Source organism: Schistocerca cancellata, chromosome 5, assembly GCF_023864275.1.
Source record: "Schistocerca cancellata isolate TAMUIC-IGC-003103 chromosome 5, iqSchCanc2.1, whole genome shotgun sequence".
Taxonomy (NCBI): Eukaryota; Metazoa; Arthropoda; class Insecta; order Orthoptera; family Acrididae; genus Schistocerca; species Schistocerca cancellata.
The window spans coordinates 30,464,189-30,492,038 of NC_064630.1; the positions used below are offsets into that span (position 1 = coordinate 30,464,189).

At 39.1% G+C, this 27,850-nt stretch overlaps 1 protein-coding gene across 3 annotated transcripts in view; it reads left to right on the top strand.

Annotated features, from left to right (window-relative positions):
- Nucleotides 1-27,850, top strand: part of LOC126187397 (protein O-mannosyl-transferase 2) — a 191,214-nt gene that overhangs the window by 21,105 nt on the left and 142,259 nt on the right. For all 3 annotated transcript variants that reach the window (XM_049928456.1, XM_049928455.1, XM_049928454.1), the window contains one exon: nucleotides 19,590-19,682. In XM_049928456.1, coding sequence (XP_049784413.1) covers nucleotides 19,591-19,682 — 92 coding nt within the window. In that variant the 5' untranslated portion in view covers nucleotide 19,590. The remainder of the gene's footprint in view (nucleotides 1-19,589; nucleotides 19,683-27,850) is intronic.

The window sequence follows — 27,850 nt, forward strand, 5'->3', positions numbered from 1 at the left end:
TGTTAACAGTCCTCTGTGATCACCATGGATTGCTCCTGCTGGATTTCGTGCAACTAGGTACAGCCGTCAATGCCGACTAGGTACAGCTGTCAGGGCCAACAGTTATTGTTGCACACTGTGTGGTTATGCTCCACCACAATGTGAGCCTGCATGTGACAATCAGAACTGCCAACAAGCTCCAGTCATTTCCCTGGGAGAGTCTCAACCACCCACAGTGTTGTGCACACCTCTCTCCTAGTGATTTCCATGTTTTTCATCTGCCAAAGAAGTTCCTGGCAGGAAAACAATCATGTGCAGTGAAGAGGCCAAGACAGCAGTCTGACAGTGATTCCCAGTCAGCCAGATGAAATCTACCACAGAGGCATCTCAAATTTAATGGTGAGATGAGATAAACGTCTGAACCACTGCAGGGACTATGTGGAATTAGCTATTTTGGCAACTAAGAAGTTGGTGCAAAGACTTTCTGATTTGTCCTTGTATATAAACAATTTAGGACACAATCTGAGCAGCCATATTAGATTGTTACCAGATGATGCTGTGATTTATCATTTAGTAAAGTATCAGAAGATCACTAAAAGGAAACTGTTAAATTTTGGTTACATCATAAATAACACAAATCTAAAGGCTATCAATTCAGACAAACAGTGGGGGATTACATTTACGAACAACTTAACATAATATAGATCATTTTGTTGGTAAAGCTAACCAGAGGCCATGTTTTAGTGCCAGAACACTTAGAAGTTGCAACAAATCCACTAAAGAGGCTACATACACTATGCTTGCCTGTCCTCTGCTAGAGTTTTGCTGTGTGGTATGGGATCCTAGCCTGATATGACTGATGGAGAACATCAAAAAAGTCCAAAGAGGGCAGCTCATTTTGTATTATCATGAAATAGAGGAGAGAGTGATATGCATATGATAAGCAAGATGGGGTGGTAATCATTAAAACAGACGTTTTTCATGAAATTTCAACCACCCGCTTATTCCTCCAAATGAATATTTTCTTGACACCCACCTAAAAGGGAAGGATGAACATCATAATAAAATAAGAGAAATCAGAGCTTGCACAGAAAGATTTAAGTGTGTGTTTTTCCCATGTGCTGGTTTGAGAGTAAACAATAGAGAAAGAATCTGAACATAGTTCTACAAACACTCTGTGAGGCACTTGAATATGAATTGCTGAGTAATCTTGTAGAAGCAGACATGAAGCCAACATACACTAAAGCAGTGCAAGTTTACATGCCAACTATCTCTGTAGGTGAAGAGATTGATAGAAGCTATGATGAGCTAAAATAAGTTATTCAAATAGTTAAGGGTGAGAAAAACTTAATTTTGATGGGGGACTGGAATTTGATAGTAAAAAAAGGAAGAGAAGAAAAATAGTAGGAGAATATGGACCGGGGGAATGAATAAGAGAGAAAGCTGCCTGATAGAATTTTGCACAGAGCACAATTTATTCCTCGCCAAGACTTGGTTTAAGAATCGTGATAGAAGGCTGTATACATGGAAGAGAGGTGGAGGCACTGCAAGGTTTCAGATTCCTTATGTAATGGTAAGGTAGAGATTTCAGAAACACTTTTTAAACTGTAAGACATTTCCATGGACAGATGTAGACTTTGGTCATGATTTATTGATTATGAAATACAAGCTAAAACTTAATAAATTGCAAAAAGATAGGAAATTAAAGAAATGGCAGCTGAATAAGTTGAAAGACCCAGGTATTGTTTAGAGTTTCAGAAGGAGCTTAGGCAACACATGTCTGAAACAGGAAAAGGGAATACAGCAGAAGACAAATGGTAGCCTTGAGAGATGAAATAGTTAAGGCAACAGAGGATCAGAAAAGTTAAAAGACAACACCTAGTAGAAATCCTTCAATATCATAGGAGAAACTGAATTTAATTGATTAAAGAAGAAAATATAAAAATGCTGAATATGAAGTAGACTAAAGGGAACACAGACTTCTGAAACATGAGATTGGCAGAAAGTATAAAATGGATAAGCAGGAACGGCTAGAGGACAAATACAAGGCTGTAGAAGCATGTAGAACTTTGAGAAAGATCGATACCATCTATAAAATGATAAAAAAGAGAACTTTGGAGATGACATTCCTTCCGAGTTATTGAGATCCTTGAGAGAGCAGACTGTGACAAAACAGTTCACCTGATGTGTAAGAAATATGAGACAGGTGATATATCTGCAGACTTCAAGAAGAATGTAAAAATTTCAATTCCAAAGAATTGTGTGTTGACATTATTTACAGAAGAGTTGAAAAACTGGTAGAAGCTGACCTCAGAGAAGATCAGTTTGGGTTCCATAAAATTTAGAAACAAAACTTATCTTAGAAGATGGTTAAAAAAGATAAACCTACATTATAGCATTTGTAGACTTAAAGAAAGCTTTTGACAATGTTCATTGGAATACACACTTTGAAATTTTGAAGGGAGCTGGGGTAAAACACGGGGAGTGAAAGTGATAAAGGTTATGCTGATAAGCCCAAACATTGTGACCACTGTTCACTGTGGTGTTGGATGCCACCTGATGGCGTTGCAGACATGTGGCACATAAAAAAAGTATGTAAGTGGAGCATACACAGATGGGGGATCACCCTAGTAAAAATATGAGCTGCAAATGGGAAAATCCATTGAGATAGGTGACATTGACAAAGGGCAGATTATTATTGCGCACAGCCTGTAAATGAGTATCTCGAAAGCAGCGAAGCCGGTTCAGTGTTTGTGTGCTATTGTCATGAGCATCTACAGAAAGAGGTAGAAGGACAGTGAAACTACAACAAGATGCTAAATAATTGAAAGTCCACAACTCTTCACAGAACTTGGGGTTCAGAGGCTTGTCTGCTCTGAAAAGTAGGATAGATGGTAATCTGTGGCATCTCTGCCAGAAGAGCAGAAGTCTTTGAGAGCACAGCATTCATTGCACATTGTTGAAGGTGGAGCTTCTGGTACCGTGCGCCGTGGAATTTGAATGCCTGCCAGTCGTCATGGACGTCGAAGACCCCTAGAGGTCTCTGCACCATCGTGCCGTAAGCTGTGGCGGCGTGCGCCTCCTGGCCCGCATTTAGAGTGAGGGCGGCACAGTGGAACACGTGGTTGCAGCGGCCAATAGTGATGTCCCCGATAGAGTACTTAAGCACCTGCCTCTCGCTCAGCCTGCCAGTCTAACCTTGCGTACATCTCAGGACATATCGCGTCGCTTTAGACAGCGTATTTACTTTCGTGTTTTGTTTAGAGTGGACATGGTTGTGTAGTTAGGTTTTCTTGACTCTGTTGTTTCGTTCTTGTTGTTGTCGTAAGGTCCTTCGTTCGTCGTGTCCGTCCTCTCCCGTTGTGTTGTTGTTCATGGGCTGCTCCACGGGTCCCGCTGCGTTTTCCGTCACTTCATCCCCGCGACTGTTCTGGTCGCCATTACAACAGAACTCTGCAGTGGACTGTCCCTAGTGTTCACATTTTGGCCCAATGATATTGTCAATTACTATTGCAGTGGGCATGGGGTCATCAGGATTTGACTGTCAATGAATGGAAATGTGTCGGCTCATGGGTTAATCACATTTTTTCTACTCTAGGCCGCTGGTCATTTCCACAAACACTATCATCAAGGTGAATGGTGACTCAAAATGTGCAGCACACCATGGTCGCAGGCTGGTGTAAGCAGTATTATGCTATGGGAGACATTCTCCTGCACTGGCATGGGACCTGTGGTGGTATTCAAAGACATGCTGATAGCTGTGAACCACCTTCATCCTTGATGTCTTCCCCAATGGTGATGTCATCTTTCAGTAGTGTAATTGTCCATGTCTCAGTGCCAGAATCGTGCTGCAGGGGTTTGAGGAGCATTATAGTGAACTCATGTTGATGCCTTGGTGACCAAATTCACCTGATGTAAATCCTGTGGAACCCATCTGGATGACTATCAGGCACCATCACTGCATAAGCACATCAGTGGCCTGTTTTTTATGTGGATTACATGACTTGTGCGTAGACATCTAATGTCACATACCTCCATAAACCTACCAATGAACTATTGGATCCCTGAAATGCAGGATCAGTTACGTATTTTGTTCCAAAGGTGGACAAACAAACTCTTAAGCAGGTGGTCATAATGTTTTGGTTCATCAGTGTATAAACAACTTGTACAGAAATCCGACGGCACATATAAGAGTCAAAGGCTATGAAAGGGAAGCAGTGGTTCAGAAGGGAATGAGACATGGCTGTTGGTTTTTTTTACTTGTGTGTGTTATTCAATCTGTACCATGAGCAAGCAAAAAGGGAAGCCAAAAGCACAATTTGGAGAAGGCATTAAAGTACAGGGAGAAAAGATGAAAACTTTGAGGGTTGTTGATAACATTGTAATTCTGTCAGTGACAGCAAAGGACTTGGGAAGAGCAATCTATTGGGATGGAGAGTATATTGAAAGGAGTATATAAGATGTATATCAGCAGAAGATAAGTAAGGGTAATGGAATGTAGTTGAATTACATTAGGAAATGACACACTAAACATAGAGGAGGTTTACTCTTTGGGCAGTGAAATAACTGATGATGACTGAGGCAGAGAAGATATAAAATGTAGACTGGCAATGGCAGCAAAAGTGTTTCTTAGAAAGGGAAATTTGTTAACATCAAAAATAAAGTTGTTAGGCAGTGTTTTTCTGAAGGTATTTGTCTGAAGTGTACCCTTGTACAGAGGGGAAATATGGATAAGCAGTTGAGATGTGTGGAAAATAGGAGCTTTAGGAATATGAGACTATAGAAGAATGCTGAAGATTAGATTGCTGGATTGTATAACTAATGAGGTGATACTGAACTGAACGGGGGAGAAAAGAAATTTATTACACAATTTGACTAAAAGTAGGGATCAGTTCACAGGAAACATTCAGAGGCATAAAGGTATTGTCAATTTGGTGTTGGAGGGAAGTGTGCGTGCATGTGTGTGAGGGTGGGAAGGGAAGCAAAAATTGTAGAGGGAGATGAAGGCACAACTACAGTAAGCAGATTCATATGGATTCCCATTAAAGTAGTTATTTGGAGATGAAAAGACTTGCACAGGATAGACAAGCATGGAGGGCTGCATAAAACCAGTCTCCAGACTAAAGGCAACAAAAACAACATGTATTGAATGTTTTTTTATTCCAATCTTTGATCACTATATTAATTCCTTTGACAATGATCAGTTTCAATCAGTAATGACCATCATCAGATCTGTTTTACGGCTTTATTACATTAGGACATGGTGTAGAACAGATTTGAAGATGGTCATTACTGACTGAAACCGGTCATCGTCAAAGGAATTAATATTGTGATCAAAGACTGGAATAGAAAAACTTTTGACGGTATTGGATCACTGTTCATATTCGCGTGACCGTGTAGCAGCTGGTGAAATGTGTATTGAGCCTTTTTCTTTCTGGCTTTGTATCTATTTTTAATCTGCAACTTAAGGCCAGTGATCGCTTGAAACTAAATTTTGGTTCAAGGCAGTTACATCATGTACAATTCCTTTATTGTTTGATAATGTACCAACTTCACTTTTAGTTCCATTTGATCCTTGCAATGTTAGTTTTCTGTTTGCTTGCTTGTGAAAGAATGTAGTAAGGGCAAACATGTTCCCAAAAAATTCTACTAATGTATGGCCTTTCAGTTTTGGTATCATATCAGATGACTCTTACAGAATAATCTTTCATAGATTTTATCCTACTTTTGCATTAAAGTCCCACGTGATCATATCGTAGCAGCAATTACTCTCATTTATCCATTTCTGTAACACTTTGTAGAGTTGCTTTTCATTGAAACTTGAGCACATGTCGAATGATTTCAGTGTAGTAACTTTCAGGTTCTCTCATTTATTTTTACAAGCTTTTATATACTCTCTTTAATGTGGGCTATTAGTATATATCATCACTGTGTGTTACTATTGATCATCTGTAAAACTTTATTACAAAAAAAATTGTTATCATATGTCAGTGACAATTTTGTAAGAAATTTGTTTTATTCTGTATAGAACTGGAAACATGACACATCTAACATCATTGTAAAATATGATCTATGGACAAAATAATAAACTAAACCAAACTGATACCTTAATATTTTTTTTTTTTTATTATTTTCTTGCTTACAATAAAACCTACACCTATATCCCACCTCCACTCTGTTCCACTATAATAAAATATTTTCTGCTTCACTTCTTTTAATCCTATAAACCAGAGCCCGTTGGAATACCTTTCAGATTCTACAGTATACTGAAATTGTGACTTTGTTAGTCCCTCTTTTAAACATAGTATAATGAAGATCCCTTGGACGAGAAAATGCAACCAGTAGTTGGAAGGCAGCACAGATCACTCTCATCTAAAAGATGGGTACAAAACTATTGCCCATTATCCCTGACAGCCATCTGTTTTAGAATCTTAGAAGAACAAATGTAGTAAAATATCTCACACAGAATGACCTCCTTCATTAAAAAAAAATGTCGTGTAAAACTTGTCTCATGACTGCCTCATGTAGCAGCCTGGAGAGGAGGATGCAGTATGTTATCTCAGAGGGAGAGCCCTAGTCAGGTAGAAGTAACTTCAGGGACACCTCTGGTAAGTATGTTGGGACCCTTATTGTATATTATTAATGATCTGGCAGACAGTATTAATAATAACTTCATACTTTTTCCAGATGCTGCAGTTATCTATAATGTAATACTGTCTGAGAAAAAGCTGCATAAATGAAGCCTTGAAATATCAAAGGGGCTAAGGGCCATTTTGGTTGAAATAGATATTTTCACATGGATAGGTGCAAAGTACCAGCACATTCCATATTAATCAGGCTAAGTGCCATAAGCCTCGTAAGCAGTTCACACCAGCATGGGTAGATGATGTGTGTGCAAAGTCTCTGGATCTTTGTAGTTTCAAAGGGGTTCTGTGCCATTGTGTTGAGAGATAATATAACTGCCCAGATCACAGTTTCCTCCAATGTGACTATGACTGGTGTTACAGAGAAGCACAAGAAAGTCACAAAGGCATACTTACCTGACGAGAAGCCCATAATTTCCAAAACATTCAAGAGGCAGATGATGAACTGTTGAACTTGAAGCACATTGAGATCACTAAACTCGTGGCAGTAAGGGTAGAAGCTGAAAACTGTGGAATATTATGTATCAAGAAAATTGTCAGTGAACTCGAGCCAGTTTTTGGTGCAAAAGTCATAAGAAAAACATTTTTGTAACAAAAAATGATTTGTTTGTTATAACTTATGACTTTACGTTACTTTGAAGAACATAGTTGCAAGAGATAATCTATGGCACTTGTCCCCTTTCACAAAATTTATTTTTAATATTGTCACAAAGGAAGCAGGTGTATATATTTTTTATGATAATTTCCTTTGAAAAGCTTCATGTCAAATGTATATAGAGAGTCCTCTATGTGCAATGCGCATGCAATGTCTAATTAAACAGTTTTTCTCAAATAACTGATTTCTTGTTTTTGGTGCTCAGCCTCTTTGATAATTCAAGGCTTCAAATAAGCAGTCAGATGTTGATAAGGTCTCACAGTGGTGCAAATATATATATATATTGCTCAAGCGAGTGTAACCCATACAAGATAGGACTAACATGGATATCGAATGTGTACAAAGAAGGCAGCACAAATGCTCACAGATTTCTTTGACTCATGGGAGAGTGTCATGGAGGTGCTGAAAAATCTGGACTGGCAGACACTTGAAAACAGATGCCAACTCTCACATGGAAGCCTATGTTCAAAGTTTCAAAACCCTGTCCAGTATTGAGAGAGAAATTAAGGAGTATACTATGATCTCCCACATATAGCTACTGTAAAGACCACAAAGACTCGATTACACTAGCTACAGCATGTACAGTAGCATTTAATCAGCCGTTTCATCTGTGCAACATATGCAAATGGGACAGAAAGACACTGTGAAACTTGGTACAGTGGGAAGTACCCCCTGCCATGCACTCCATAGTGGTTTGGAGAGTATGGATCTAAATATAGATCTTCATCTGATTTTATTTAGCTCCTCTTCCAATGGCACTAACCTCTCTCCAGATCCTAAAGTTCTGCAGTTTATTCCCACAACAACAAAATTCAGAGAACAAAATCAAAATTAACTTGGAATATGCTAAGAAGTAGGAGCTCTTCTCTCTAGCAATTTTCTGAACATTAATGGTTCAGAATTAGTTGACAGTAAAGAAATAGTTGAAACCTGTGACAAACGTGTTGCAGTTATCTCTGAAAACCTTTATTCAACACAGCTGCAGTGTTCCATATCTATAACAGGTATAAAAGTTTAATTTTTAAACTTTTGCATCTCAAGATTGTAGTGATTCATTAGATGATACCACAAAAATATTGAACAATAACATCCATGTACCTTTTAGTCATATACATGTAGCCACCAAAAAATTTAAATAAATAGAAAAATATATTGTTGTTGTTTGAAGAGTAATAATTGTCTAGGTACTGATAGTATCTCCAGAAAACTATTGATAGCATGCTGTAATAATATATGCAAGTTGTTCATTAATATATTCAACACTTCTGCATCAAGAAATATTTCCAGAGATATCCAGGAATGCATTGACAGTTGCAAACTATCATTTTCTTCTTGAAAATACTTTCAGAAGTTTCCAAACAGTATTGTATCACTCGGTTGTGGACCATCCTGCAAAATACAATTTGACCTTTAGAAACATTTCTGTACATAAAAAGCCATTTATAATTATCAAACCATGTCGTGTGTTATTAAACAGTAGTAAGTTGCCAGTCAGTATTTTCTGTAATCTGGCCAAGTCATTTAATTGAGCAGATAAACAGATACTTACAGAATGCCTGCCATTCTGGAATCATGAGGTCAGTAGCTAATTTGTAAAAATCATACCTTGAAGATAGAACATAGAAGACTGTTCTAGATGTCTCAAACAGCACTTTAGGGGATGCTGTGGCCTATGAGTGAGGTGTAGTTCAGCCTGGCATTACTCAGGAAATGTTACTGTTTCTTACATGTACTAACAATGTACCTTTTTCAGTAAGCAAAAAAGGCAACTTTACTTTGTTTGTTTATGACAAAGCATTCTGGTTGATAATTCCCTACTGATGCCTTAGAATGTAATTTCAGTGACAGGCTCAAGGAATCTGTGGTGTGTCTCTCTGTCAACTCTCAATAAACCTAAATAAAACTAGTTTCTACAAAATGTTCTTTAAGTTGTGTTCTGGAGCTTTGATATGTTGTATGAAAAACTCTTCTTATATACCAGAAGCTGCTATAAAATAATACTTGATTCTGCTCAACTAATTTTGACATACCATCATCCTCTGCCAGACTCAGCTGAAAGTGGTATAAAACTTGTTTCCATGATTAAGTTGTACCTCAAATATATATAAGCTGTCTGACAACAAGAGTAAAGTGCCCAGAAGGGGAGGAGGAAACAAAATGAAACTTCATAGGTTGAGAGGGTATGTAATGTTAATTCAGTAATTACAAAAATGAGTCAAATGTACCAAGAATTTGCTGATGTGAGCCCACTTACCAGTGTGATGTTGCTCGTTGTCTGGCCTGAATGCACAGGCAAGCTGGCCTACAACTGTTTGTAACTGGTCCTTGATATCCTGAATATTAGCCATGTGATGGAGTTGACCTCTGAGATTGCGCCACACATGTCCTATTAAGGCCGATCTGGAAATCTTGCTGACCATGGTAGTACCTGAACATCTTACAGACACTTCATATCCTGGATACTGGCACTGAGACAGAGTGACGTCGAAACTGGTCCCACACATGTGCTATCAGGGACAGGCCTGAGAATCTTGCCGGCTGCAGGAGTACCTCAAAATCACCTAGATAGTCCATAGAATTTTGTGCTGTGTGTGGACAAACATTGTCCTGTTCAAAAATGGCACCACGATACTGTTGCATGAGAGGTAATACATGAGGACACATTTTCTGCATCTACTTTTATTCCTCAGGCCATCCTACGGTACATGGCAGAGGGTACCTTGTACCACTACTAGTCATTTCCTTTCCTGTTCCACTTGCGAATGAACTGAGGGGAAAACAACTCCGTAAATGCCTCTGTATGAGCTGTAAGTTCTCTTATGTTGTTACATAAAATGTACAATGGCAGCAGTAGAATCAGTCTACAGTTAGACACATAGGTTGGTTCTCTAAACTTTCTCAGTAGTGTTTAAAGAACATCGTTATGTTATGTGTTATGTGGTTTTAGCAGGTGTTGACAGATGTGAAAATTACCGAACTATCAGTTTAATAAGTCACAGCTGCAAAATACTAACGCGGATTCTTTACAGACGAATGGAAAAACTGGTAGAAGCCGACCTCGGGGAAGATCAGTTTGGATTCCGTAGAAATGATGGTCGAAGTAGAGAGGATATAAAATGTAGACTGGCAATGGCAAGGAAAGCGTTTCTCAAGAAGAGGAATTTGTTAACATCGAGTATAGATTTAAGTGTCAGGAAGTCTTTTCTGAAAGTATTTGTATGGAGTGTAGCCATGTATGGAAGTGAAACATGGACGATAACTAGTTTGGACAATAAGAGAATAGAAGCTTTCGAAATGTGGTGCTACAGAAGAATGCTGAAGATAAGGTGGGTAGATCACGTAACTAATGAGGAGGTATTGAATAGGATTGGGGAGAAGAGAAGTTTGTGGCTCAACTTGACTAGAAGAAGGGATCGGTTGGTAGGACATGTTTTGAGGCATCAAGGGATCACAAATTTAGCATTGGAGGGCAGTGTGGAGGGTAAAAATCGTAGAGGGAGGCCAAGAGATGAATACACTAAGCAGATTCAGAAGGATGTAGGTTGCAGTAGATACTGGGAGATGAAGAAGCTTGCACAGGATAGAGTAGCATGGAGAGCTGCATCAAACCAGTCTCGGGACTGAAGACCACAACAACAACAACATGTGGTTTATTCATCTCATTACATACAATTTTCAAATCATTTGATTTGATGTACAGGAGACTTGTCAAGGTATACAAAAGAAACTTTTTTCACTTTTTTAAGAGAAATACAAAAGTTTACATTATATTTTACATTTCTAAGTTACAGCTACACATGTACATAAAATAATAAATGTATTACAATCCCTGTGTTCAGATTGTGAAGCTGTCCTCAGTGAATTCATCGACCGAATAATAACACTTTTCCACCAGGAGAGTAAAGAGCAATCTTTTCAGTGAACCAATCTCCATTTTAAATATATTACTGCCTTTTATTTTATTGAAAATTTTTAACCCCATATACTCTGGCGTTTGGGCATAAAGTTTTAAACGATGTGTTGGAAGTTTGAAGTTATCTCTGTGGCGAGTGCTGTAGTTGTGGTCAAAATGGAAATTGTCTAGTGTATGTTGATTTCTATATAGGAACACCACCATCTCATATATGTAAAGTGAGGGGATAGATAGTACTTTTAAATTTTTTAACAGTGGTCGACAGGATTCCCGTTTTTTTGCAACACACGTGTTTCTAATTACTTTCTTTTGTAATGCTAGGAGCCTAGTGACATTTGCTGAATTTCCCCAGAAGATTTGGGGGACTGATGACCTTCGCTGTTTAGTCCCCCTTAAACATCCCAACAACCACCACCATCCCCAGAAGATTATGCCATAACGAATAACTGACTCAAAGTAGCAGTGATAAACTATCTTTCTGGTATCCATGTTTGTGGCACCTGACAAAATGCACATTGCAAATGCTAAGTTGTTCAGTTTATTTGCTAAGTAATCTATGTGTACCTTCCAGTTTAAATTTTTGTCAAGATTTAGGCCTAAGAACTTCACGTAGTTTGCTTCTGTGATATCCTGATCATTGCAAGTTATCTTTATTTCACTCCTTTCTACTGATTTAGCTTCAAATTGCATCATTTTGGTTTTAGTTACATTTAGTTTTAGTCCATTTTGGTAGAACCAAGATTCAAGTTTTTCTAAAGTATTTTTGGCTTTTTCTGGAATATTTTCAGATACCTCATTTTCAATTAGAACTGATGTATCATCAGCAAATAAGACTGAATGAACATCAATAGCAAGTGGTAGGTCATTTATGTAAAAAAGAAGCAGATAGGGACCTTGTGGGACTCCTTGGGGAACTGTTTTCCAGTCTGATGAATAATTGGTTCCATTTGAAGTTAAAATTACTCTTTGTTTCCTACCTGACAGGTAAGAGCTAAACCATTTTAAAGCAGTGTCTCTGATTCCATACATCTGTAATTTGTGGAGGAGTAATGCATGGTTCACTGAATCAAAAGCTTTAGTCAGATCACAGAATATACCTGTGACCTTTCTACCTTTATCTAACGTGGAGCATATTTTTTGGATAAACTCATTTATAGCATTCGCAGTGCTTTTACCCTGTTGGAATCCGAACTGGTTTTTAAAAATTATATCATTTACAGCAAGAAAGTTATTAATTTGTTTTGCTGCAATCTTTTCAAACATTTTAGAGAAGACCGGCAAGAGAGAGATAGGGCGGTAATTCCCCATATCTTCTGTCGATCCTTTCTTGAATAGAGGTTTGATCTCACCATATTTCAATACCTCTGGAAAGCATCCCTGTTCATAAGATTGATTTATAATAGTTGACAGTGGTTGGGAAATAATATTGTACACATACTTGATTACAGATGTTGTTATTTCATCCCACCCATGTGAGGTTTTGTTTTTTAGAGACAATATTTCCTTTTCCACATCCCTTTGGGTTATTTTTTCAAATTGTCTTCCCTCAATGGATTGCCATTTAATTCACGCTTGTGTGTTGATTGAACCTACCAGAAAGAAATCTGGCATCATGCCTCTGAATTGCTTCGATGTCTTCCTTAATGAAAGTGATGGTGATTCCAAACATTCAAGCAGTACTCAAGATTGGGTTGCACTGGTGATCTACATGCAGTTTCCTTTAAAGATGAGCTACGCTTTCCTAATATTCTTCCAAAAACCTGAAGTGACGATTCACCTTCCCTACTACAGATAGCCTTGATGTCCACAATCAATCAATAAACACAATAGTCAACACTTTCTGTACTCTCACAAAGAAGTCATCTCTATAATTCATGTTCCGATTCAGAAGTTCAGTGTACACTGCTTTCCATGTTTCTTTGTGGGCATCTGTCAATATTCTGGGAACCCATCTTTTAACCTTTTTCAGCTTCAACTTTCTCAATATACTGAACACACTCACTTCTCCTATTCCCACTCGGGTTGACAATTCATTCACTGCTATGCATTTGTCAGCCAAAATGAGACTGTAAGTATGCTGTTCATGGTCACGAGCCTGTGCAGTGCTCAGTCTGCTACTGCATGAGAGATCCTGAGTATTGGTGTGCCCACTTTTACCAGATAATTTGGTTGCCGAATGACTGAGCAGCTTTACATTTGCAATGCAAGTATTATCAACTGCAACTGCAACTGTAACTGACATGGACACACGAAAAGTAGCACATACAAGCTACTTTGAATTCATTATTAGGTATGGTATTGTTTTTTTGGATAACTCAACAAACATAGTGCATATACTAAAAATACAGAAAAAAATCATTCAAAATATGTGCACTGCAAATCACAAAGAACCATGTCGACCATTATTTAATAAACTTAAAATATTAACTCTGCCATCCTTATACATGTATGAGATTATTATATTTTTATACACCAGACATGAATTATTTGAGAGAAACAATTTTGCCCATTCACATGATACTATAAACAAAAAAAATTTTATTCTCCCACCCACCGCCTCAGACTGTATGCCTAGGGACCTCAAGACATGGGAATGAAATCTGTAATAAATTAAAAGGGAACAAGCTGATGCAAATGAATTTAGGTTCACTTAAAAGGAAGCTATATGAGGTACTGACACTGAAGTGTTATTGCTCAGTGGATGAATTCACACAGCACAAACTGGAAATTTGAGCTGGATACAATGTGTTATACATTCCAAAAAATATCCTTATAGTGTTGTTATTTATCGTAGTGCTATTATTTATTAATGTAAAAATCATTGTAACTGTACATTTTTGACATGTCTCCTGTATGCAAACCAACTGGATTGCAAATGTACCTCATGAGATGAATAAAACACAATTCGCAATTCCCTAAATGTACTCTGATCAACATCATTACCTCCATACACCTTCTTCAGTCACTTGCGAATGTTCATCACGTTCTCATTCTGACAGTAGAGGAACTCTGTAACAGCATGTCGCTTTAGATGAACATTAAGTGAAGCAGCCATCCTGACTAAGGGCTATGACAGCACAACTTGTGGAAGTAGGTTGAATTACATTTGAATGCAAATGGGAAGAATGTTTCTATGATCTTCATTGCTGGCAAAGTTGGATTTTTGGCACAAAAAAAAAAAAAAAAAAAAAAAAAAAAAAAAAAAAAAAAAATAAGGTTGTGCATTTCTTTTGGAATGACCTCGTAGACTGGAGGAGTTTACAAATTACAATACTGGTGGTAATGGAGTTTCAACTCGTCTCTCTAGCTTGTCCTCTGAATTAACTAGAGCTCTCTCGTCTTAGTACAAAATACTTTCATCCCTGAAATTGTCCTTTATGTTTGTTTCTGTTCTGTTTTGCCATTGTTTGTTTTAAGGAGAAACAAATGGTGTAGGATTATGTTTATAAAAGAAAGAAATATTCAATTTCCATTGTTTGCTTCATAAATTTCTTCTTGTCACTAAACACTGTGATCAAGTCATTGTTTGAGATTCATTGATATTACTTTTCTTGTGAGGCCTGTGCTTAACTGTATAGTATGTTTTTTTTTTTTTAACCATCATTGTCAGATAAGCCATTGACTACTGATGTTACAGTTAAATTGGAGCAGGTTGTTGTCTCCATTTCCCACAGAGTAGTATCTATGAAAGGTGATCGCAATATGGGGTATAGGACTTAGGATGACTATGACACATCTGAAAATTGCTATTCCCAAGTATTTGCAAGTCATATGACATTGGTAACATTTGTGGATCTGTTGAATATAATATGTATATTCATATCTCTTCAGATAGTGTACAAGAGAAAAAAAATCCTCCTGAACAGGCCATGAAGACCCAACTGTACTGACTGGCCGCCGTGTCATCCTCAGCCCACAGGTGTCAGTGGATGCGGATATAGAGGGGCATGTGGTCAACACATCAGTACATCGCTCTCCCAGCCATATGTCAGATTCCAAGAATGGAGCTGCTGCTTCTCGGTCAAGTAGCTCCTCAGTTTGCCTCAAAGGGCTGAGTGCACCCTACTTGCCAACAGCGCTTGGCAGACCGGATGGTCACCCATCCAAGTGCTGCTAGCCCAGCCCGACAGCACTTAACTACGGTGATCTGACAGGAACCGGTGTTACCACTGTGGGAAGGCCATTAGCTACAATAGAAAAGGGGCCATCATAAAGCCATTGTCTCACATTAATGCAGTTTTTATTTGCATTTTAAGTAGCTTGCATGTTGTATATGATCATAGTTTTCCTTATTAGCTTTACTTTGTGTTGCAGTTAGCCAAAATATGTTACCAGTAGTGCATACTGGACTAGATACTGTCCTATTAATTCCCACACATTTTAAACCAAGGGCAGGTCTGGCAATTATACAGTCCTGGATGTTCAACAAAAATTTTGAAGAGTGCATTAGGATAATGCAAGAAGTGTGTCTGTGAGAAGTGTCCTGCTGGAAGACCACTTATCTCTGATGTGTGATGAACTGCAGTAGACTAGACATGGTGATGTTTTTGATATATGCCTCACTGTTCAATGTTCTCCAAACAAATACCAGAACTTTAATATCATGGCAAATTATGATTCTCCTCATTAAAATGCCTGGTGCAGGACTTAGCTGTTACTGGCTGATACACTCTGGTAGTTGCCACATTCACAAACAACTGTCACTGACACCAGTTCATAGTCTGTTTTCATTATAAGGCACTACAATCCCCCACTAATCCTCCAGTTGCTTACTTCACTGCATCCCATTAGATGGACTGAATGGTGAGAAGTTGTGGGAGGTAGTCTAATGGGTAGAACCATTGCTTTTAGTACAATTTCAAACAAATGGGTTCTGAAGCTCCTAGCTGATGCAACCTTGCTCCTGATTTGTGCTGTGGTCACTGTCATGTCAATAATGGTTGATCATCTGACACCACTGCCCAGGCACTGCAGTAGTGCTGTCAGTTAGAAATGGAATGAGACTGTGCAACTCCCATAGACTGTCAGCACAAACACTGATAATACACAGCACATACATTACTGAAATTTAGTTAACTGGACAACATGGTGCTTGTTAATGCACCATGGGATGTTTTCAGTATTTACTAATCTATTATGGTGCTCAAAACAAATGACCACTTTTTCAGCAAGTCAGATACAATTGTTGTGGGTTCACTGTTTTAACAGTTTGTACATGGTCATTTTCACTCTAGAATATGGCACTTTGAATCATTTCCTTATTGCCCTCTACTGGTTTCTGTTGGAAGTATAGGTTTCCTTTGTCATATCTTGATCTGTTGATATGTCATCTACTGTATCATGGTATCAATATTTGATTCCTGAGGTATGTGCTACTAGGGCCATGTTGCACTGTGGAAGGTTAAGTCAGAGTAAGCTGTTGGGGACTGTTAGAGGTGAAGTAAGGTTTTGACTCTGATGGCATAAGTCTCAACACTGAACATTATTAACAGTGTTTACACTTGAAAACCTCAATTCTAGTTTCTTTCCATTACTGCACACTTAATAATTGCATGAACCCACAAGAAATTTTGTGTTATAATTTTATTCAGTGTATTTTTCAGTATTATATCAAAGAGTTCGAGTATGATATGGCTTGATGTTATATGAGTGACAGAAACCAGAGGTAATCAGGCCCAGTTCTCACTGCTTGTTGCAGAGACATAATGTTACTCTGAGGTGCTGGTAGCTGGCTCACTCCTTGCTGGTACCCTTCTCTCATTCCTCCCTGCAGCATCTCCTTCCATAATGACAAACCTTGTTTCATTTCCACACCGCATTTGTCCAGTGCCAGGGGCCAACATCAGGTGACTCCCTGATACTCCCTCCACACCCCTGACTCATAAAACTGCAGTCACAGTGGTGTGGACCAAGCAGTTTTCCTTTCTCTACTTTGCCCCTCCCTGTAGCACACCATAGAGCTGGCTCGGGTGAGGCCACTGGATGGAGCAGTTCGTGCATACCCCGTTCTCCCACATTCCCGTGAACCGTGCTGTCTCTCTCCCCTCCTTGCTCTCCTGTGTGCTTGTCTACACAGTGTTGGGGCCAGCCAGCTTGGGCCCATAGCCAGAGCCGTACCGAGGCACAGGCAGAGATACGTTACTCTGTGACCAAGGTGATTGTGCACCCGTGGCAGAATTGTCAAAGCTGTGCCCCCGAGAAAAACTATTTTTCTGCAATTTTTCTACACAGATGTAGGAAAGTTTTAATTCCAGAATGAGATTTTTACTCTGCAGCGGAGTGTGCACTCATATGAAACTTCCTGGCAGATTAAAACTGTGTGCCTGACCGAGACTCGAATTCGGGACCTTTGCCTTTCGCGGGCAAGTGCTCTACCATGTGAGCTACTGAAGCACGACTCACGCCCAGTCCTCACAGCTTTACTTCTGCCAGTATCTCATCTCCTACCTTCCAAACTTTACAGAAGCTCTTCTGTAAACCTAGCAGAACTAGCACTCCTGAAAGAAAGGATACTGCGGAGACATGGCTTAGCCACAGCCTGGGGGATGTTTCCAGAATGAGATTTTCACTCTGCAGTGGAGTGTGCACTGATATTAAACTTCCTGGCAGATTAAAACTGTGTGCCCGAATGAGATTCGAACTCGGTACCTTTGCTTTTCGCGGGCAAGTGCTCTACGATCTGAGCTACCGAAGCACGACTCACGCCCGCTCCTCACAGCTTTACTTCTGCCAGTAGCTGTGAGGACTGGGCGTGAGTTGTGCTTCGGTAGCTCAGACTCACGCCCGGTCCTCACAGCTACTGGCAGAAGTAAAGCTGTGAGGACCGGGCATGAGTCGTGCTTCGGTCACTCAGATCGTAGAGCACTTGCCCGCGAAAGGCAAAGGTACCGAGTTCGAGTCTCGGTCGGGCACACAGTTTTAATCCGCCAGGAAGTTTAAAATTTTTAATTAATGAAAATGCAATGCTACTGAAAAAAATTTACTTAAATGTGCTATATAGATGAACAATATTGCACAAAATTGTAGTAAATAAATTGCAAATTGTACCAACTTTCTAAAAGAACTGAAAGTAAAACAAAATTTCTGTCTTATTGTATGTAGCAGCCACTGTACCTTGATTTTATCTCTATGTAGAATAAAGAACAGGTTTTCATCTGCTCCTATAAAGTTTTAACAGTTTATGAATTATTATTAGGAAATGAAAGAAAAAGAACATAATTAAGTGTTGAGAACACATTCCTTCCAAAAAACTGTATTCTTATTATAATTTTACTTTCCATTTCCTTGCTTTGATCACAGAATCACAGAAAAATCATTGATGATGTCACTGAAGTCAAGCTTTGCAGCTGTGTCATATTCCATTGACAAGATAGCTGAATTTGGCAGCTTGCTTTACCTGTAATCAACCATAAGTAGTTTTTTTATAATTTCCTCTCACGTTCCTCTTGCAAATATTGTGAGAGAACAATGACTATCTAAAAGTTTCCATATGAGCTCTAATTTCTTGCATCTTATCTTCATGGTCCTTATGTGAAATGTAGGTTGGTGGCAGTAGAACCATTCTGCAGTTGGTCTCGCATTGGGGAAACAGAACTGTATTCCTTCTAGGGATTCCCATTTGGGTTCACGAAGCATCTCCGTAATACTTGTGTGCTGATCAAATGTACCGGTAACAAATCTAGCAGCCCACCTCTGAATTGCTTTGATGTCTTCTTTTAACCTGTCCTGGTGGGAATTGTACAGTACTCAAGAATTGGCTGGACCAACAGTCTATATGCCATCTCCTTTATGTATGAGGTACTCCCTTCATGCAGTTTGTTTTTCCTCAGTACATTGGTATCTACCAGCAGGGCAATGCAGTGTATGTGTGTGATTTGAAAAGTACCAAGATGAGTTTATTGTACTCCTCTGGCCATCAAACTCCCCATATATAAACCCAATCAAGAATCTTTGGGGCCACCTCAATTGTGCTGTTTGTGCCATGAATCCTCAGTCGAGAAACCTAGCACAGCTGTCCGAGTCACTGTAGTCAGCACAGCTCCACGTCCCTCTAGGTACCTTCCAGAGCCTCACTGACAGTCTTCCTGCATGTCTCACAGCAATCTGTGCTCCAAAGGTGCTTATTTAGGCTTTTGACAGGTGGTCCCATTAATGTGACTGAGCATTGTAGTCTTAGCAGTGTCTGTGACACCTTCAAGGCCAGTGATACGTTTACATCACTGCACAAAAGGAGCTTGTAGTTTAATTTGAGTCTCTAATATGAGAATCTGTTGCAAATATTATGTGCTGCTAATATTAATGAGAAAAATTTGTGGTTCTTTTAACTTTTGTCTTTCATAAAACGTACAGCATCATGTTCAAATCAAAAGATTTTAAAAATAATTCTTCTTTTTTTCAGCATGAACAGAAATTGGTGGTTAACATTTATTGCAGTTTTAGCCTTAACAACATGGACACGATTTTACAAAGTTACAGAGCCAGATCATGTTTGGTAAGCTGTTACTTCCATTTATCAGTGTAACTACTTGCATGTTAGGCTATTGGTGTCCCTATATGTATGCATATGGATCTGTCATTACAGCTATTAACAGTGAATACATTGAATGATATTAAAAAAAATTGCTTAAAAAATATCACCTGCATTTCTGTAATCATGTGTGGACATGCATTCAAGGGCAACAGGGAATGAAGGAATAAGCCTTGGGAAAATAAAAACAAAATAACTTCGCTGTGAAACAAAACAGTAACCAAAATAAAGGCAATATGTACAGAAGAACACTTCTTTACATGTATGTGAAGTCTGCTGCTTGATAACATTCAATACCATGTTGCTCCACTCCATATATTGTAATGTGTTTGAAACCTCCTCGGCACATTGTACCAAACATGGTCAAACTTGTCCCACTCTTAACAATAACTCTCCTGTGACCACAGGAGAGAGTGAAGAGGGTCCCTGCAATAATATACTGCAAGTTTCAATTGGTTCCTAGCATGCTCAGTTGGGTTCATGTCAGAGATATCAGTGTCCATGCTGTTTAATTGATCCCTACCTCCTGGAAGAAGTTATTCACTAGGTGGGCCTGGTGTACTCCTGTAGGATCATCTTGAAAGATGAATTTATTAGAGAAATGTTGGCTTTATGCCTGGACAATAAGACGTAGGTTTCTCATGAGAACTGTCAGACATCCATATATGACATGTGGCAAATACATGACTGGCCCACCAGCGTGCTGGACTACACATCTTAAATGACATTGGTCATTGGCCTCCTCCACATTTGGTGGTCATCAAATGTTAGACAAATCCTGTGCTTTTTGTGAAGAGAACTTGATGCCGATGCCATTGATTCAGTTCCATTCCACATATTCCATTGACCACCTTCTCCACACATCAAAGTGGTGTGTGGTTTTTACTGTTGTCCATATGAATGTCAAGTGACCAAATTGTTTGTGTGGAGGTAGTTGTGTACTGTATGGCCCAACACAACCCTACCTGTTGGCTCTAAAAAGGCAGCCCACAGTTCTATTGCATTCACCTTGGGCTGCCTAAAACCATAACTTCTATGTTGCATTAATCACCTGGTGTTGTTGACTGTGAGTGATTGCTAATGAGACAGACCTTCAATGTTTCATGCATTGCAGTAATTATGGAACGTTTGAATGACATCATTGTCGGATTCACTAATGTGGCAAGCAACTTTCTGAGCTGCCAGTCCTTCATACCATAAAGTGACTGTGCATACCTGGGTTGGGCTTGAAATAACATTTTGATGCTTGTTGATAGACTGACCAGTGTACAGAATCCACATTGTCCATTCGTGATTGGAGACACAGTGTGCTCCACTGATCTGCACTCTTTCCTTCACTAAGCAGGTGCCTGTGTGTAGTGATCTATTTAATTCTGAAGAGCACTGATATGAGGCTCCTGGTCAAAAAACTCAAGACTGTCCAAGAGATGAGGAAGATGAAAAACATTTTTAGAAGCTCTTTAGAGTAATTAGCTTATTTAGACACCTAAAAACTTATCTAATATCGGCCACATTGGCGAATCCTGAGATATCAAATATCAGGCCACCCATCATTTCTTCATCCATATTTCTGTGCTCCATCTGTCAATAGACTGCTAAACACTGGGGAAAACATAGCTATACCTTCATATAGTGTCTTTTAATCTCTATGTCTGTATGTGCATTTCCTTTTTTTTAGAGGCCTTCATCTACTTTTTTAAAGTAAAGTTACCAATAAACCAACTAATCCTGTTGAAAATTGTATGCTTGATGAGAGGAGCTACAACATGTCTCTATTAGCCTGTAAAATAGAGTTCATTTTTCTTTACTAACTTCGGACACTTTTGCATCCATCTTCATAATGTACACAATTCCTTACTGGTATACTGTGTGATGCACATTCACTAATTGTGCTGACTGTTGTTATCTTTTACTGTACAGTGATACATAAATGACAATGTGGAAAAACTGATATTTTTTAACAGAGGAAATACTACAATAAAGGTCAATAACATGTATTTGTGCAGCATGCTTGGCTTCGAGGTAGCTGGTGTGTGTCCTGTTATTAGAATAAGTTTTCATAGCCAACATTTGTCTGGAAAGATGGTACAAAATTCCTAATGATCAGATTTTGTGTCAGGCAAAAATTCCAAACTTATCTGCAGTGTCTTATGGACTGGGGGCATGAGGCACAGTTGTTGGTGGTCCACCCATTGGGTAGCGAGATTCAGATTGGTACTGTTTGAGAGAAATATAATATGTGCCAGCACCTGGTTTCACCTTCTTCCTTATCTTTTAACATCATTTTACATTTACACGTCTGATATGATGAACATGCAAATTATGAAAGTTATCTTTAGTTGAATGCCATGCTGCAACAGTGAGTAATATGGAAATAAATTACATACCAGAATGCTTTTAAAACTTATGAAAACACTTATGCTATGATGTTATATCACCCACTAAAAGGAGGAATAAGAGAAGTTAGGGTGCAGTCCTTTATAAAGTTAGCGAAAGTTCGATATATGTAACACACTAGTTTTTTTGCTTGTGAGATTCACATTGACACTATTAATCAACTCAGTTAACCTTTTATCCTACTTAATTTATTTTGAACACAGGACTTCAATGCTACAGAGTCGTTCTATACCTTTAACCTTTTACTTTATCCCCCTCACTTCCTATTCTTGCCATTCCTGTTCGAGGAAACAGCTTGAAGGTATCTATTTCGATGGGTTGTTACTTGCATAGTTCTTTCCTAATCAGATCTTCCCCTTAAAAGAATGCCACTAAGATATACTCTTTGCATTCTGCCTATTGAAATCTGCAGTGTTACACCAACTACCTGCATGGGAAGTGCCTTCAACTGATAGTCACTGTAACTCCATCAGAACCCTAGGAGACTCCTTAGTTGCACCCAGTGTGTATTCAGAAGATATTATTCCTCCTTTGATAAAACATCTTTTTGTGGAAGTAGCTGGGCAACATGGTTTCCTACACAGACACTATTTTCTGAGAATTTTCTTTGACTTGAAGAAAGGTTGATACAATCTTGAGTTCTATTTCATATACGGCAGTTTATTTCATTCAAAGTCTGTATGTTGTGATGAGCTGCAGTGTTACTCTGTGCAAAAAAAGTGTGCCATTGTGGTGTTTTCCTTCAACAGACTGGCACGTGTCTCATATTTCTGTGCAAAGTGTGAGTATCTTGGCGGCATTGTACAATATTCACACTACAGTGTTTAACAATAATTTTATGAAAAGGACAGATTGGTACTCACCGCAAAGACAGGGCATTGAGTTGTAGCCAAGCACACTGGAAAGATTGTTAAACATTTAAGCGTTTGGGCAAAAGAGACCTTCTTTGGAAATATGAAAAACACCGCACACACACACACACACACACACACACACACACACACACACACACATTTACACAAACTCAATCCACAGACAAATGGCCACTGTCTCCAGCTTCTGTGACCTGACTCGGACAGTCAGGAGACAGTGGGCATTTTTGTGTGTGTGTGTGTGTGTGTGTGTGTGTGTGTGTGTGTGTGTGTGTGTTTTTCTATTTCTGGAGAAGGCTATTTTTGTCTGGAAGCTTAAATGCTTGAAAGTCTTTTCATTGTGCCTGTTTGTGACTCATTGCCTCCTATATGTGGTAAGGAGCTTGATGACCTTATGTGGGGCGGCGAGTGAGTTTGTCGTAAAATAATATAATTGTTGTTTAAAATGTTGGAAAAACACTGCACTTCCCGGCTTTTGGAATGTTGTATAATGCTGTCTTTCGCCGTTCTCAACACTGGCTCTCTCTTTGCTTTTTGGCACCCAGAAAGTGATTTAACGAAACGTGGAGCCTGTAATGAGAGTTCCTAGTGCCCACTTAACCTGAGAATATTATTATAGCTGCAGCTTATAGCTCTGAAGAAGTAGGAGATTGTTCGGGATTTCTAATCAAAAACAATTTTCCAAAATAGTTGAGTATATTCTGAAATTCACTGATAACATCACAATTATCCCAACAGCCTAACAAACAGAGCAGTTCAGAGTCTAATTCGCTGATGCAACTATAAATGTCCGAATTGAATGTCAAAAGAATGCTCGCCAAAATTTGATGAGAAAATCTCATCAAACGCCACGCTAAAATGATTGGTAGAATGTCTGTCCCGCGACGGCACGTGAAAATACAACAACACGCAAACTGAAGCTAGATAATGAAAATCATTCCAAAAATAATCCTTCATTTGAAATGTTTTCACAGTTACGCGTATACATCGTAACTCAATACGGCACCCGAGGCAGTTTGTAGCAGCGCTACCGTAGCGAAGCGACTCCCGACACAGCTGACGTGCTATTCAGCGTTGGAGAGAACTGGGGCCTTCCTTACTCGCGCAGTGCTCTTATATATATAGCCTCGGTGCGGACGGCTAAGAGAACGCCGGCTCTAACTTGGCTCTCACGACTGGCCGCTGGGCTAGTAACGCACCACTTCAAGTTACATAATAATTTATAGCTTCTTTTGCTGATGGCTTATGAAGCTGTTAATTTAATCGTGCATTTAGCACGCAGGTAAGTATTTATAATAAAATTATGACGTGGCTAAGTTAAATATCTTGGGCGAGAGAAATAATTAAGTTACGCTGCACGCAGCAGGTGAGCTCTGAACTGGTCCTTTTGAGATCCGCTATCGCTATAATTTTATAGGTATTCAAAAGAAACTTTTCACATCTTCATAGTCATAGCGGACCTCCAACCTATTTAAATCTAAACATCCTAGTCTTATTCATTAGCCTACTTAATCTATCTTGCTTCCTTCAGTTTTGAGATGAAAACCAGAAATCATGAATTTCCACTAAAGTCTTAACCTGTGAAATCCAAAGTACTGTTTTTATTAAATCATTATGAAAGATGAGTCTAAATATAAATTTTGAAGTCTCTAGCTCCTTTCTGTTGCGCCAATTATTTTTTTAGAAAAACGCCCAAATTACAAAAATGGCTGAAGTTATCGCACTGATATTTAATACACATTAATTTAGTATTATTCCTTACATGCTGGAAAAGTTTCAGATCATTTGCTTGAATTTTAAGGTATTGCGCAACATTTATGACGTCAGAGCTAGTTACAGCAGACTGGCTGGCACACAATGGAAACTGATGTGAATTTACTACAGCGTGAGTAGGCTGCTTCCCTACACTTAGACGTTCAGTCATAGAGTTAAAAATCTCATAATCAGCAGTAACATTTCTTTAATTAGTCCTTCTAGCTTCCTCCTCAGCCTTCCTTCCAATAATCGCTCAAGGGTTGTAGCTACACTATGTGATCAAAAGTATCTGGACACCCCCAAAAACATACGTTTTTCATATTAAGTGCATTGTGCTGCCACCTACTGCCAGGTACTCCATATCAGTGACCACAGTAGGTGTGAGAGAGCAGAATGGGGCGCTCTGCGGAACTCTCGGACTTCGAACATGGTCATGTGATTGGGTGTCACTTGTGTCATACGTCCGTACGCAAAATTTCCACACTCCTAAACTTCCCTAGGTCCACTGTTTCCGATGTGATAGTGAAGTGGAAACATGAAGAGACACGTACAGCACAAAAGCATACAGGCCGACCTCATCTGTTGGCTGACAGAGACCACCGACAATTGAAGAGGGTCGTAATGTGTAATAGGCAGACATCTATCCAGACCACCACACAGGAATTCCAAACTACATCAGGATGCACTGCAAGTACTAAGACAATTAGGCAAGAGGTGAGAAAACTTGGATTTTATGGTTGAGTGGCTGCTCATAAGCCACACATCATGCCGGTAAATGCCAAATGACACCTCACTTGGTGTAAGGAGTGTAAACATTGGATGACCGAACAATGGACAAATGTTGTGTGGAGTGACGAATCACGGTACACAATGTGGCGATCCAGTGGCAGGGTGTGGGTATAACGAGTGTCCGGTGATCTTCATCTGCTAGGGTGTGTACTGCCAACAATAAAATTCAGAGGCCGTGGTTTTATGGTGTGGTCGTGTTTTTCATGGAGGGGGCTTGCACCCCTTGTTGTTTTGCATGATACAGCACAGGCCTACATTGATGTTTTAAGCACCTTCTTGCTTGCCACTGTTGAATAGCATTTCGGGGATGGCAATTGCATCTTTCAACGCGATTCCTGTTCATAATGCCTGTGGTGGAGTGGTTACATGACAATAACATCCGTGTAATGGACTGACCTGCACATAGTCCACATTGGTACCTCTCCTCAGTGCAGCATTCCATGAAGAATGGGCTGCTATTGCCCAAGAAACCTTCCAGCACCTGATTGAACGTATGCCTGCAAGAGTGGAAGCTGTCATTGAGGCTAAGGGTAGGCCAACACCATATTGAATTCCAGCATAACTGATGGAGGGAGCCACGAACTTGTAAGACATTTTCAGCCAGGTGTCCGGATACTTTTTATCACTTTTATGTGTGCAATAGGAGTGATCCCCCTGTGCTTGTTAGTGGTTATTACATTATTTTTTTATCACTTTTCTTAAATATGGGGATAATTGGATCCTTTCTTCACTCTGTGAGGCTCTCTTTCTTTTACCAAATTATTCTTAATAGCCTATAGAGCCACTGTAACTCTATTGATCCTGCTGCTCATATCATTTCTGTGGCAATCTCGCCCACTACTGCTACTTTAGCATTCATCATCTGTATGACTTCCTCTATTTCTAACATAGATATCTCTTCTTCTACTATTTCTTTACTCGCATTGTGGCTTCTTGATGTTTTTGCCAGTTTTCAGTACTTTCATTGCATATCTACTTGTTCCAAGATGTTTGGTTCCCTTTACCTCTTACTTTACCCTATTGCTCCACTGAGTAATCTCTTTTTTTCTTTTTTGTCTCTGATGGTCTTCTGCAGGCATCCACTAAACACTTTATGACCCTATTTCTGCATTTTTCAGATCATCTTGGAACTTTTCCCTTGATTTCTTTTTAACATCAATAAGTTTATTTTCCTTTCCTCTTTCTCTGTGTATGATTTTTTCAAGCCTAATTTGGCTGACATCAGTTTATGGTCTTCTTCTTAATCTTCTCTTGGCATTGCAATCTCATCTTCCAGTTACCTATGTTCTTCCTCCACCATCAGAGACCACCCATACCTGGTTACTTTTTGTGAGGGTCTTTTTTTTATTTTTTATTTTTTTTAACCACATATTGCCAACACTTAAGTCATTTCTTCTGCAAAAGTCTGTTAAAAGATCTCATTTTTCATCCTGGTTACTGTAACTAAAGGGGCCAATTATTTCTTCTTTTCCTTTCTCATTTTCCTTGCCTATTAATTCCCACATGTGCATTCATATTTCCCACTATAATTACTTCTTTGCCCTCAATACATCATTTCTAGCTCTTCTAGTCATTTGTCTACCATTCCTGATTGAGGAGCATAGGCCTGTATAAAATCACTTGTTCTATTCTCAAATCCACTTCTAACTTTAATTATTATTTCACTAATCTGATCATTTTTTTCCACATATTGAACTGAATCTTCTGTCCATACAACACCACGTCCATTTGTTGCCATTTTGCCTCCACTCCAATGTATTCTATATCCTTCCTTCAATTCTTTTTGAAGTTTCCCCTTCCATTTTTTGCCTCACTCATTTCCATCACTGGTGTTTTTCTTCTCTCTATACCCATTCAGTTTTTCTGTCTCACCATCTAAAATTATCACACAAATGATAGCGACTTGCTTGCTGTATGGTAGCCCATTCCTCACTGGTCCTCCCAAGCCCTAGAAACTGTGTATTACTTCTGGTAGATGCCCTGCCATTTTCTGAGGCTTCCATTCATGCACATTCATGTTATAGGCTGTTTGTACAATGAGTTTGCTACACTTGAAGGCATTTTATGCCCACCACCAAGTTTAAATTAGGCTACCCCAAAAGGAGGTCAGATGCTTTTGTAGCCAGTGCCCTGGAGTACAGATACTGCAGTTCTGCCACCAGTGCTGTACAGAAGCCCGTCTTCTATGCCATTCTTTACTCCTTCAACAAAATATGTCTGCTCCTGATCAATGTGATTCTGGTGAATTGTACTTTATTGTTTTGTTCTGTTGTGCTTCAGTAGTTCTCAAGTGTGGAATTTGTGCTTGATTCGGCCACT